The sequence below is a fragment of the Bos indicus x Bos taurus genome, chromosome 3 (genome assembly GCF_003369695.1).
Source record: "Bos indicus x Bos taurus breed Angus x Brahman F1 hybrid chromosome 3, Bos_hybrid_MaternalHap_v2.0, whole genome shotgun sequence".
In the NCBI taxonomy this organism is placed as follows: Eukaryota; Metazoa; Chordata; class Mammalia; order Artiodactyla; family Bovidae; genus Bos; species Bos indicus x Bos taurus.
The window spans coordinates 86,333,240-86,346,415 of NC_040078.1; the positions used below are offsets into that span (position 1 = coordinate 86,333,240).

The 13,176-nt window shown below is 41.9% G+C and overlaps 1 protein-coding gene across 9 annotated transcripts in view; it reads right to left on the minus strand.

The window, feature by feature from the left end:
• Positions 1-7,665: 7,665 nt before the first annotated feature.
• Positions 7,666-13,176, minus strand: part of FGGY (FGGY carbohydrate kinase domain containing) — a 504,128-nt gene continuing 498,617 nt past the window's right edge. For all 9 annotated transcript variants that reach the window (XM_027537095.1, XM_027537097.1, XM_027537099.1 and 6 more), the window contains one exon: positions 7,666-7,895. In XM_027537095.1, the coding sequence (XP_027392896.1) occupies positions 7,814-7,895 (82 nt within the window). In that variant the 3' untranslated portion in view covers positions 7,666-7,813. The remainder of the gene's footprint in view (positions 7,896-13,176) is intronic.

The following is a 13,176-nucleotide window of genomic DNA, read 5'->3' on the forward strand; positions in this document are numbered from 1 at the left end:
AAAGTTTCTAGCCAGAAAGAATGCTTGAGTCCCTTGGATTCTCTCTGGGAGGTCTGTCTGGGCAAAAGCCAGGCCTGAGTTGGTGGCTGGAGGGTTTCAGGGAACTGCATTTGGCCTTGGGGGAGAGAGCTCACAAGCACTAGACGAAGTGTCAGGGTTCTATCAAACAGCCCAAAATCCAAGCAGGACTTGGGCCCCAGGAGGGAAACTGGAGGCCTAGATGTTTACCACAAGTTTCTATTTGCTGAGTTCAGGTAGATAAACCTTCCATATGGTTTAATTTGAGAGGAATTTCTGGGGCCAGGTGGGATGGGAGAGAGGATTTGTAAGTCAGAGTAGCAGGAAGGTGAATTTAACCAACTTATGGTTGAAGGAGAGCCAAAGTTCCACCCAGGGAGATAGTTTCAAAAGTCAAATTTGAAGGGATTAGTGAGGCCAGAAATAAGAGAATAAGTAAACAAAGCCCGAGTTCAGGAGGATTACATGTGGAACGCAATGTAATGTGAGGCATGGACTTTGACAAGTAGCTTAGGAATAATGCAGTGAACCATGTGAGAGGACTCAACATTTCTTTCTTTGTGTCCAGCATAAGAAGAATTGCGCAATTTCAAGGGGTCATGCCAGACTGGACAAACATGTTTGTTCCTTAGGGGAGAAGCCTGTGATTTAGTGAGGCTCCCAGTGCCTTGGGCCTAAGGGCAGAAAGACAAATTCCAGACTCACTGGCTGGGGAAGAGCTGCAGCTGGTCTGAACTGGGTGTACACAGCCTGGGTGTACCTTGGGGATGGAGCAGAGCTGAGTCTTCAGGTGAAAGACCTTCAGTACCTGAGCTTAGCAGAGCTGAAAAGGAGGGCTGGCTGTTTCATCACTTACAGATGGCTTTTCAAGACAGACCTACATTACTGGCAGCCTTGGATCTCTCTCAACACCACTCATTGGGCATCTAGAATGAGATTTCTGGGCATTTGAAATCTCTTTCTACGTATATTCCCTTTCTCAGTGACTTGCACCTGGCCCCTTGATGCCCTGACAAGAACTATTCCGGCACTCTTGACCTAGTAAGAACCCATTAATCACTGTTTGTTATGGATGGAACATAGAACTTCTATCCACAGAAACTGGATATAAAGTTGTCCAACCTGACTGGAAACAATGCTTCTTGAAACTTTATGATGTAAAATTGGATTGATTGAGGAGAAAAACTGCTATCTGTTGCAATTCTATTTTATATCAGGCACTGCGCCAGGCGGGGCTTCCCAAGTGGCACTTCCCACGTGCCGATGCAGGAGACGTGAGATGGGGATTCTATCCCTGGGTCTGAAAGATCTCCTGGAGGAGGATACAGCAACCCACTCCAGTATTCTTGCCTGGAGAATCCCATGGACAGAGAAACCTGGTGGCCTATAATCCATAGGGTCACAAAGATTCAGACATGACCGAAGCAATTTAACATTCACACACATGCTGGGCCAGGTACTTCAAAACATCATCCCATTTACTTCTCACATTAGTCATGAGGCAGGTTTTCTTTTCTTTCACTTTATAAATAAGGACCAGAGACTCACAGGTTAATTAGCTTGCATGAGTTTATACACTGTGTGGATCAGTAAGCAATGAAGCTGTGTTCTGAAGGCAGGACTCCATAGCTCAAGGCGTTATCACTTCACCACTCTGCAGACAATAGAAATAACACAGTACTTTGACCAACCAATGAGCATCACAAGGGGCCTCCTAGATATTATTTATACATCTGCTAAAGAGGGGAACCACAGAGGAGAGAGCAATTAGCTAACTAGTGAATCATCCTCTGTTGCACAAATAAGCTAATTGAATTTACTTAGGAAGAAACAAGGCCCCCCTGTTTCTGCTATCCAGTCTTGGGCCAGTTAATTTACCTCTTGGAGCCCTGGTTTCTGTATCTATAAAATGTGATCTCCCCCTTTGTCAGGGATTCCCTTACCAATCCATTTATAAGGATTAGCTGAGATTATATATGTTCAATCAATACGGATACTGAAAAGAAATATTCAAATGGAAGACATCATTATTGACTTTGCCCACCAGACATTATAAGTAAAATATTTTCCACTTCATGTGTTAAAATTGTACAGGAGGGAGCCAGGCTAACCCTAGATTTTAACAAGAAAACATTTCTAATCAAGACATCAGACATAACTTAAGCAAACAAAATTAGGTCTTTAGAACAATTTATTCTAATATGTAATTTTAAATGATTTTCTGTATAGAATAGAAATGGATCGTAAGATTAATGAGTGAGCTAATCACAAGTTAGGAAACCTGAATTTATTAGCAGTAGTCTTTAAGTTACTTTTGCTTTATAAATTTTATATAATTGCCAAATATTTAGAAGTACAGGCAGAAACATCCTTTTAAAAATGTACTGCTTTTTAAGTTCTTTCTATGAAAACTAGGAAAGGAAAAAAACAATTTTTTATATGCAAGACTTCCTGCTATTAACCGTCAATAACACTTAAGTGTATTTTTGGAGACATGAAACAGCACAAAGATGCTTCTGTAATTCATTAGAAGGCCCTTCTTAAGTATAATTATATTACACAGCTCTGCTTGGTCATTAGTTTCTTGTTTAGCAACAATGTCCTTCATTTTAAATCCTTTGATGGTAATCATTTGTAACTATGCCCTTGAATTCTGAAAGCATGTGTACCACAGCCCTGATGAACAATGGGTATTTCTGGACAATGACGTAACTGGTTTCCCATAAGAGATCATACAGAAATGGCCTGTAAGAACACTAACAATTTGCAGAAGGCTTCTGAGCTTGGAGTACAGCCCCAAATGTGGTGTGTGCTTATGCATGTACATGTGTGTGCTTGTGCAATAAAAAACTAAAACCAAGTCGTTAGATACAAGGCATGATTTTCTTAATGGCTTAATAACCATGTCACATTTTAAAGTTTTTGATGCTGCTTAAATTAAGGTGTGTTAACACATATCAAGGAGAAGGCAATGGCACCGCACTCCAGTACTCTTGCCTGGAAAATCCCATGGACGGAGGAACCTGGTAGGCTGCAGTCCATGGGGTCGCTAAGAGTTGGACACGTCTGAGCGGTTTTACTTTCACTTTTCACTTTCATGCATTGGAGAAGGAAATGGCAACCCACTCCAGTGTTCTTGCCTGGAGAATCCCAGGGATGGTGGAGCCTGATGGGCTGCCGTCTATGGGGGTCGCACAGAGTCGGACACGACTGAAGTGACTTAGCAACACATATCATAGATTGACCTGAGAGTGAGACATTTTGGAGATATTTTTAGTTTTACCCGTCTTCTTTGTGCAGAAAAATGTCTCATGTTTGTGTATTTACTTACATATACATATATTGAGCACCCATATGCATTGGGAACTATTTAGGTGCATAGAACCCAGATCTTGGTTTCCACAAGAGCAACCAGGTCAGTGGCAGGGGAACAAATAAGTCAACCTGAATAACCTGATTATCCTCCAGCCTGTGAGAAACAGAGGATCACGTTAATGTTAAGACTTTAATGCTCCAGCTTGTTACCCTCACCTGCTGATCTAGTGCCTCCTCAAAGCTGGGTGTTTCCAGGGATGGCCTACAATACTTTGACCACACCCCTTGGAACACACTCTATCCTTCTGCCCGCTAGTGCAACCAGCAACAACACAGACTGCTCTGATAGTAAGACCAACTGCCCAGCTGGGATCCCCCTGAGAGGGCATCGTGTTCAGCTGCTGCACTTGGACGCTAGCGTCAGGTCCTGCTGTCTATCCCTGCTCTGCACCACATCAAACGTTCTGCTGTCCCTGTCTTTTCTTCCCTGTTTCCCTCCTCTCCCAGCTTTTGTTCTTCCAGGCTCTTTGGAAAGCCATATTTACATTCTTCACATATGGCAAGTGTTTTTGGTCAAAAGAAAAAAATCTGCACTGTGCTCCTTAGCACAGTGATTTGAGAAACAAGACTGGCTTCAACTTGAAAGAAAAGCTTGTGGTAGGCAACCAAATCAAACAAAAATCCCCAGAACCACTCTGGCCACACTGTAATTCTTATTCGTAAAAGCTAAATACGCTTACACTTTACAGGTGTGCATTAAATAAAACCCCCCCCTTACCAGTACAAGAAGGTGAGTACTGGAGTCATTAAAATTTTTATTATTGAGCCACCAATGGTTAAAGAAAGCCATATAGACATCTACATTTTCCTAAGACACTGGCATTATAGTAAGAACCAGAATTATTTTCTTAGAGATTAGCCATCTGGCCACATGGCATCAGAGAACACTGTGGGAACAATACTTGCAGAGTGTCTATTACCCACTGAGGTAGGGCCTTTATGTTTTCTTCACTGAATCCTTATGACCAACATTAGGAGGTAAGTAACAGGTAGGTAAGCACTGACAGAGAAAGAGACTGAGGCTTACAGGTTAAGTATCTTACCCAAGGCTTTTCAGCCCTTCTAACTTAGTTCAGCTCCCTACTCTTAAGATGCCGGAGCATTTCTAGGATTCCCATGTTCCTTGCCTCTTTTGTGTGTTGTCCTTTCTCTATAAAGCAATGGGAACCCTAGGTCAGGTTTGGTTTGGATAGGAGTGGCCTCAAAGAATGACCAGTAGCTCTGCTAGTTACTCACATCAGAAGCACTCTAACCAAAGAGCAGATGGATAGTAGAGACAGATTCCTTTGTAGCTGTTATTACTACACCAAGGAAACACTCCAAGTTTTGCACCCACAGAGATCTGGACTTGTATCCTGTCTCTACTACCACCTGAGGGACTCGGGGCAAGCTGTTTAACTTCTCTGAGCCTTAGCTTTCTCAACTGCAATGTGAAGTTAATGCTACCTACTTCTCCACACTATGGTAAGGATTATAGGAAAGACTTGGCAAACAGTGGCTAATTATTCTCCCTCCTACCTTTGCAGTTCCTGGAGGCACAGCTCCTGCATTCATCACTGCTTTGCCAGAGTGGGGCCAGGCCTGCCCTGGTCTCTAAGTCAGTGTTGATCAGCATTAGGAGCCTAGGCCTGTCAGACTGTGGTCCTGACATCTCGCCTAGATCCTGCTGTACCTGACTTCTCCTCGGTCTTTATCATCCCTAGCTCAGGTTCTGTCTGGGGTCTAGGTGAATGAACTGGTCTTCTTCCTGCTGCCAAAGCCTGCTGGATTGAATGGCCACACTCACTTTACACCCTACTCCATGCCCAAGATCTTGATGTCCTTTAGATGCTATAGAATGCTATTATAGAGCTGGCCTCTGCAACTGGGTATGATCATCCTACTCATAATTTGTATTGTTATTGTTATTTTTCTGAGCATCTCCTCAGAAGTTAGAAGTGAAACCAGGCCTAGTCTGCAATGCAGGAGACCTGGGTTTGATTCCTGGGTTGGGGAGATTCCCTGGAGAAGGAAATGGCAACCCACTCCAGTATTCTTGCCTGGAGAATCCCATGGACAGAGAAGCCTAGCAGGCTACAGTCCATGGGGTCACAATAGTCGGCCACAACTTAGCGACTAAACCACCACTGAGCATCTCCTAGGTGACAGGCCCTGCAAAAAGACAGGTATGGTCCAGACAATGGAGCTAAGTTCCTTACAAGTATGATTTCACTTAATCCTTGTTATGATCTGGTAAAGTAGGTACTATGAACATCTTCATTTAAAAACTGAAACTTGGGAAGACTGAGGGACTTTCTTCAAGTCATGCAGGAAGTTAGAGGTGAAACCAGGCCAAGAATCCCAAGCCAAGGGTCACAGACATTATACCATAATGCTCCATCCAATCTGTCAGTCTCCCACTTTTCTGGCTGTTTGATATGCTCTGTGGCAGCAGATGCCTTCTTTCAATGCGGCGACTCTTACAACGTACTGTGATTAATTTACTCGTTTCTGTTTTTCTTTAGACTGGAAGAGCCCTGAGGTTTTTTTTTTTTTTTTTTTTTTTAATCCCTGTACTCCAGTGTGTAGCACAATAAGAATGAGAAATACGAAGAATAATAATACGAAATAAGATACGAAATAAGAATAAGAAATACGAAATCCTATCCTGACACAGAATAAGAAATACGAAATCCTAAAGAGGTTCACTGACCGAGTGGTAGTGGTGACTTTTCTACCTGCTGACTTATGTTGCTGAGGTTGCATACGCTTTCTATCCAAATTCGTCTGAAGGATGACAGCTCTGGAATCAACACTGGCAGTTACTCTTGGGTCCAAAATGGTATGTGTGTGAATGTACATATTGCGTGTGTTTGTATGTATGTATTATGATATCAACTAAAGTAACTGTAGTTGTGTTTTCAAACACTTGTCTGCATCAAAAACTTTAAGCCACCATGCTTCTTTTCCACACACTTTGCATGACATAAATACTTTTAAAGAATATAGTCTATTAAAAGAATAGAATGCTGCCCAATTTGGGTTTCAGCTAATGCTTCCTTCTGATTAGATGGAGGCTATGAGTTCCCAGCCAGAATGATGTTGTGTCCTTTTCAGGCTGTCACATCTGGAGGCCCCTGATGTCTATTTATGCATCTGAAGTTAATTTTGATCACCCAGTCAAGACGCTGTCCTATGTCTTCCCTGCGTGGTTAACATTTTTTTTCCCTTCTTTCAACTGATAAACAATCTATGAGGAGACATTTTAAGACCACACAAATCCGGTTACTCATCAAAATTTCCTTCTGGATTCATTGATGATTCCTGCCTGTACCTATCTTTAATATGATGTTTGCAAGATGACTCTTCTGCAGTTAAAAGGAGTGGTGGTGGTGGTTTCATCATTAAACTGTGTCCAACTCTTTGCAATGTCTCAGTCTAAACTGGATCCTATGCAGGAGGGAAAAATGCCATAGAAGACATTTTTGAATTATTGACAAAATCAGAATATGAATGGAAGATTAAATAAAAGCACTATATAAAAATTAAGGCTACTGAAATTTACTCTCAAGTGATTCATAAAAATCTGTGTGTATATGTATTCTTATGAGAATGAATATATATGAGTATACACACACTCACACATAGAGGGAACATATAAATGGGAAAGCAGATGGATGGGATAATTATTCAAAGGTAATGGGTGTTCCCTCTATTATTCCTATTCTTGCAACTTTTCTGTAAGTTTGAAATTATTTCCAAATAAATTAACAACAAGTGTTTAGCCATCTCTAGAATAAACATTTGGAGAAGGCAATGGCACCCCACTCCAGTACTCTTGCCTGGAAAATCCCATGGACGGAGGAGCCTGGTAGGCTGCAGTCCATGGGGTCGTGAAGAGTTGGACATGACTGAGCGACTTCACTTTCACTTTTCACTCTCATGCATTGGAGAAGGAAATGGCAACCCACTCCAGTGTTCTTGCCTGGAGAATCCCAGGGACGGGGGATCCTGGTGGGCTGTCTTCTATGGGGTTGCACAGAGTTGGACATGACTGAAGTGACTTAGCAGCAGCAGCAGAATAAACATTGGATGTCCCACATGAAGTGATGTACGTCTTTAGTGACTGGCATCAAATCAATTACCAAGGACCATTTCTCCTGGATGGAATGATCCCCAAGTTCCAGTCCCATAGGAGATCCTATGCTACCTGGTGAAACTTCTGTCTCCACGATGGTGCCCATGGCAACTACCAAGTAAATAATGGTGGTATTTTGAAATGGAAGACTCTAGTTTTGGTTGCATGTGTCTCAGCTTTCTTTATTAAAAGGCAATGCAGAAATGAATGAAATGATACCTAAGGGTCTCGAATGTAAGGTGAAATGACAGAGGTCCCCGATGCAATGATATGAAACCTGGCATCAGCCCCTGCAAGCTCTGCTCAGTCCCCTTTCATGATGGCTGCATACTCCTTCTGGTGTTCAACCAGCTTCAGGAATACTTGATATTTCTTGTCATAATACCTGTAGGAAAAAAATAATCATGTTGAATGATCTCAACAAAACTGCTGTGCAGCTTCCCCCAAGGTTTAGAAGAACAGGAATGTCTGTTTCGGTTCTGCAGACACTTCCCACTCTTTGGATGCGGACGGCACCCTGAGTCACATGTTTCACACCCACTATCTTTAACCTCCATGGGTGAATCTACATCTCCATGTTAGAGGTAAAGATTTTATATCTGAGAGCTGCTCAAGGAGGCAAATCTAAGAGTATCACTAAAAATGGGCAGAGCTGGAATTCAAACTCAGGGCTGCCTGATTTCAAAGCCTCCACCATAACATAGTGAAAAACCCAGGGCTGACACAGGACTTTTTGCATTCTCAGCTTCAATAAGTATTTCATATATGACTACTCCACCCCTACTCCAGTTTAGTGACTGGTTTAAAGTCATAGCCTGCCCAGAGATGAGACTGAGTGTTTTAATCACCCTTTGCAGATTCTGCACCTGTGTTTCCTTTGCAGACTGCTTTATCTGGGAGTAAAACCCTATGAAAACATGACTAACGCCTCTCCTGGAGCTGCACCCTGCCTTCCAGGCATCCCACAGAGGACCCTCCTCTCCTGTACTCTCTGGCTGAGTCTTCAAATGAGACGTGTTAGAACTAGTGTTGCCCATGAGTCAGACAGCAGAGCAGCTGAAGCTACCTTGGCATCACAATCTTCAAAAGGACAATAGTAGCTAAGACCAGTTATACTTGCAGATGGCAGCTTGGCCCTTATTCCTTTTGGCTGGGAGAAAGGGTAAGGGGTTAATGAAACCTGTCTAACATGCCTTGGTAGATTCTGAGGTTCTTTGAAAAGAAGTCTTCATGAAGGAACTTTGGGGCAAGCTTGGGAATTGGGGGTGAGAGAGTGTAAAAGTAACCCTGGATTACACATAGGGACTTCTACCTGTAACACGCAGGGCTAAATGGATCAACAGGAATACAACCCCCCAGTGCCACCCCACCCCCACCCCAGCATTTCCACTTTAAGAATTCTGGTAACTTAAGAGCTGTGATGGGGCCAAACACACGGTTAAGAAGTGGACTTTGAGGCCTGGGGTTGAGTCTCAGCTTGGCCTCATTGCTAGTTGTGTGACCATGGATATTTTACTTAATCTATTCGTTCCTAAATGTCCTATTTGTAAATGGGACAGCTCTCAACCTCAGACAGCTCTCTACCTCAAGAGAGCTGTTATGTGAACTAAATGAGGTAATATTTGAGAAGCTCTTAGAACAGCACCAGGATCATAGCAAGTGATATCAACGCTGGCTATGGCTACTCCTTAAAAATTAATGTTCCAGTCTTATCATCAATCTCACTATATGTAGGTTCTACGAAAACTCGCTCTATGAGCCTCCAAATTTGTTAACCACAGAATGATTTGGGGAACAGCAATTTGCTTCTTCTAATGTTACTCTCAGACAGTCTAATGTCAATAATTTTTTTTTTCACTATATGAGATGGATTTTCTGACTCTGGGGACACTTCTAGAAGGGAGCTTGGGTCAGTATTCCTTCTCATATACTTCAAGATTTCCAGTTTTAATACTGAAACCTTCGCAGCAACTTCGTACAGTGGGAAAAGCATCGGCTTTTCAGGCAGAGAAGGCTAGGTGATTTGGGGGAACTTCTTTAAATGGCCCAAGTCTCAGTTTCCCCGCTGTTAGAGGGATGATAACAGTACCTAATGTCACAGAGTGACTGAACTGTAAACATGAAAATGAACACCAAGTACTCTCCAGGCTGTCAAACTCTTACACACGTGAGCTAATGTTCTTATATCCTTCTAGTATTCTGAAATGTCAAGAGATGGATAGACTGTTATTCAGGCATAAAAAAGAATGAAATAATTAATGAAATTTGCAACCACATGGATGGACATAGAGATTATCATACTAAGTGAAGTCAGAAAGAGAAAAATACCATATGGTATCACTTATACATGGAATCCAAAAAAAATTATACAAATTAACTATTTACAAAACAGAAATAGACTCACTGATATAGAAAACAAACTTATGGTTACCAAAAGAGAAAGGGAAGGAGGAATAAATTAGGAGCTTGGAATTAAAATACATACACTACTATATATAAAATAAATAAGCAACAAGAACCTACTGTATAGCACAAGGAACTATACTTAATATCTTGTAATAAACTATAATGGAAAAGAATCTAAAGAAGAATATATATATACACACACACATACACACACATACGCACACATATATACATATCTGCATAACTGAATCACTTTGCTATATGCCTGACACATAACACAACACATTATAAATTAACTACACTTCAACAACAACAACAAAAAAAGAGAGATGGATAGACTATATTTTCCCTTTTTTATACATGGCAAGCTGAGGTCCCAAGGCACTTCTTTCCCTGTGCTTTTAATTTTTCAATCTTTTTTTATTGTGGTAAAATATACATACCACGGCTTCCCTGGTGACTCAGATGGTAAAGTGTCTGCCTGCAATGTGGGAGACCTGGGCTCGATCCCTGTGTTAGCAAGATCCCCTGGAGAAGGAAATGGCAACCCACTCCAGTACTTGTGCCTAGAAAATTCCATAGACCAAGGAGCCTGGTAGGCTACAGTCCACAGGGTCACAAAGAGTCAGACACGACTGAGCAACTTCACTTCACTTCATACATACCACGAAATTGACCGTTTTAGACATTTTAAACTGCACGATTTAGTAGTATTAAGCACATTCATATCACTGTACAGTCATCGCCACCATCTATCCACGGAACAGTTTCCACCTTGCAAAACTAAAACTCTACCCATTAAACAGTAACTTCGCTTTCTCTCCTTCTCCCTAGTCTCTAGCCACCACCATTCTATTTTCTGTCTCTCTGAATTCAACTATACTAGGTTCCTCATGTAAGTGGCATGCCATGCTAAGTCCCTTCAGTCGTGTTTGACTCTGTGCAACCCTATGGACTATAACCCACCAGGCTCCTCTATCCATGGGGTTCTCCAGGCAAGAATACTGGAGTGGCTTGCCATTTCCTTCTCCAGGGAGTGGCATGTAAATGGAATCATACGGTATTTGTCATTTTCTGACTGACTCTTTTCACTAACATAATGTCCTCAAGGCCCATCCATGTTGCAGCATATTTCAGAATCCTATTTTTTAAGGCTGAATAATATTCTATCATATGTACATACCACTTTTTCTTCATGTATTCAACTGTTGGTGGACACCTAAGTTGCCTTCATTCAACTACTGTGAATAATGCTGCTGTGAACATGGGTGCCTAAATACCCAGAAGTGGACTTTCTGGGTTATATAATAATTCTATCTTTACATTTTGAGGAACCACTGTATTATTTTTGACAGAGGATGCACCATTTTACATTCCCACTAGCAGTGGGCAAGGGATCCAGTTTTTCTGCACCCTTGTAAATAAAAGTGAAAAGTGAAAGTGTTAGTTGCTCAGTCCTTGTGACCCTATGGACTATTGCCCACCAGGCTCCCCTGTCTATGGACTTCTCCAGGCAAGAACACTGGAGTGGGTAGCCATTCCCTTCTCCAGGGGATCTTCCCAACCCAGGGATTGAACCCAGGTCTCCTGCATTGCGGGCGGATTCTTTACCATCAGAGCCACCAGGGAAGCCCCTACTAGTTAATTTTTGCTTTTTTGACAGTAGCCATCCTAATGATTGTAAATTTGTATCTCATTGTGGTTTTGATTTGCATTTCCCTAAAGATTAGTGATGTTGATCTTTTCATGTGCTTACTGGCTATATATTATTTTTGGAGAAATGTCTATTCAAAGTCCTTTGCCCATTTTTGATTTGGGTTGTTGGTTTTCTTGTTGTTGAGTTTTAAGAGTTATCTGTATATGGATATTAATCCTTGATCAGATAATCCTCGATCCTTCCATCTTGGGTCTGTGTGGCACAGACCTGAGTGAGTGTTTTGTTCAGACAAGAACATGATTTGAGTCAAGATGTTGAGAAATGCCCGGAAGGAAACCGGCTCTCTTTCCACTTGCAAATCTTCGGGCCACCTGCAGATGGTGCTAGAGCACCGTGTGTGGCTCCCTCGCAGAGGCCCGCTCCCAGCTGACAGCAAGAAATCAAGGATTCTTCTCAAAAGAACACGTGGGACCTACTCAAAGAACTGAAAAACAGACTTTCCTCAAAAGTCTTCGGAGGGTCAGTGAGGAGATGGAAAGAAGAATCTGTTTCTAATTTCAACAAAAGAGGGATGTTGCTAGCCCAGGGCTCCCACCGCCGCCGGGAACTCAGATCTCTCCATGTTCTGGCATTGAGCTCCTGCAGGTACCGGTCTGCTTTACAACCCCGGTATTTAGAGAGGGGTTTATATTCAGGGGATTAACAGCTCCCATTTGGAGATCTTCTAAGACAATAAAAGGTGGATGGCTTTTTCCATGGACCATTCCACTCTGTTAAACGTTGATCATACTTTGGTGGGATCAGCACCTTTTCTTGTCCATTACATAAGGTAGAATTTGCTTTTATGTCTTAACCTCAAATACTTTCCTAAAATGATAAAGCCACTGGCACAATTGTTCCTTCATCTCTAAACTGAAAACCAGTGAGTCAGTATAGGTTCTTTTCATCTCTCAAACGGATTGTTGAAAAGTTTTCCATCTGGTCTCTCTGCTTCTACCCTTAGGCCCTCTCATGCATCCTCTAAGAGGATCTTTCTAATATCTGCATCTGAACAGGTCCCACCACTCCTTAAAATTCACTATCTCCATTCTGCTGGTAGGATGAAACCTGAGGTCCTTAGCTCCCTCACAGCTCCCTATGAGAGGAACCCTCTGTTCCCCCAACACCCTGTTCCATTTCCTATCATCTCCCATCTCATACTTTGCATTTCAGAATTATGAGTTGTTTAGAGTTTCCTAAATATACTATGCTGTTCCCACCTTTATAACTTGGCCTTTCTTATTCCCTCTACTGACAGAAGTTCTTTTTGGTTTTGGTTTGACAATTTCTTTTAAGCATTTAAAGTCAGGTAAACTTAACCTCCTCTCAAAAGCTTTCCCTTACTCCTACAGGGTCAAATTTTCTTCTGCTTTGGGTTACTTTATCACCTGGTAATACTTTTATTATAAAACATACCTGTTTGTCCTGAAGTGATCTATTACATAAATAAGATTGTGTCTTACTCTCTTCTAAGTCCTGCCTAGATGTCAAGGAGCATAATGGCTTAAAGATAGGAGGGACTCAATAAATAAGTGTTTTGTGAATTGGGGTTAAAACATTAATC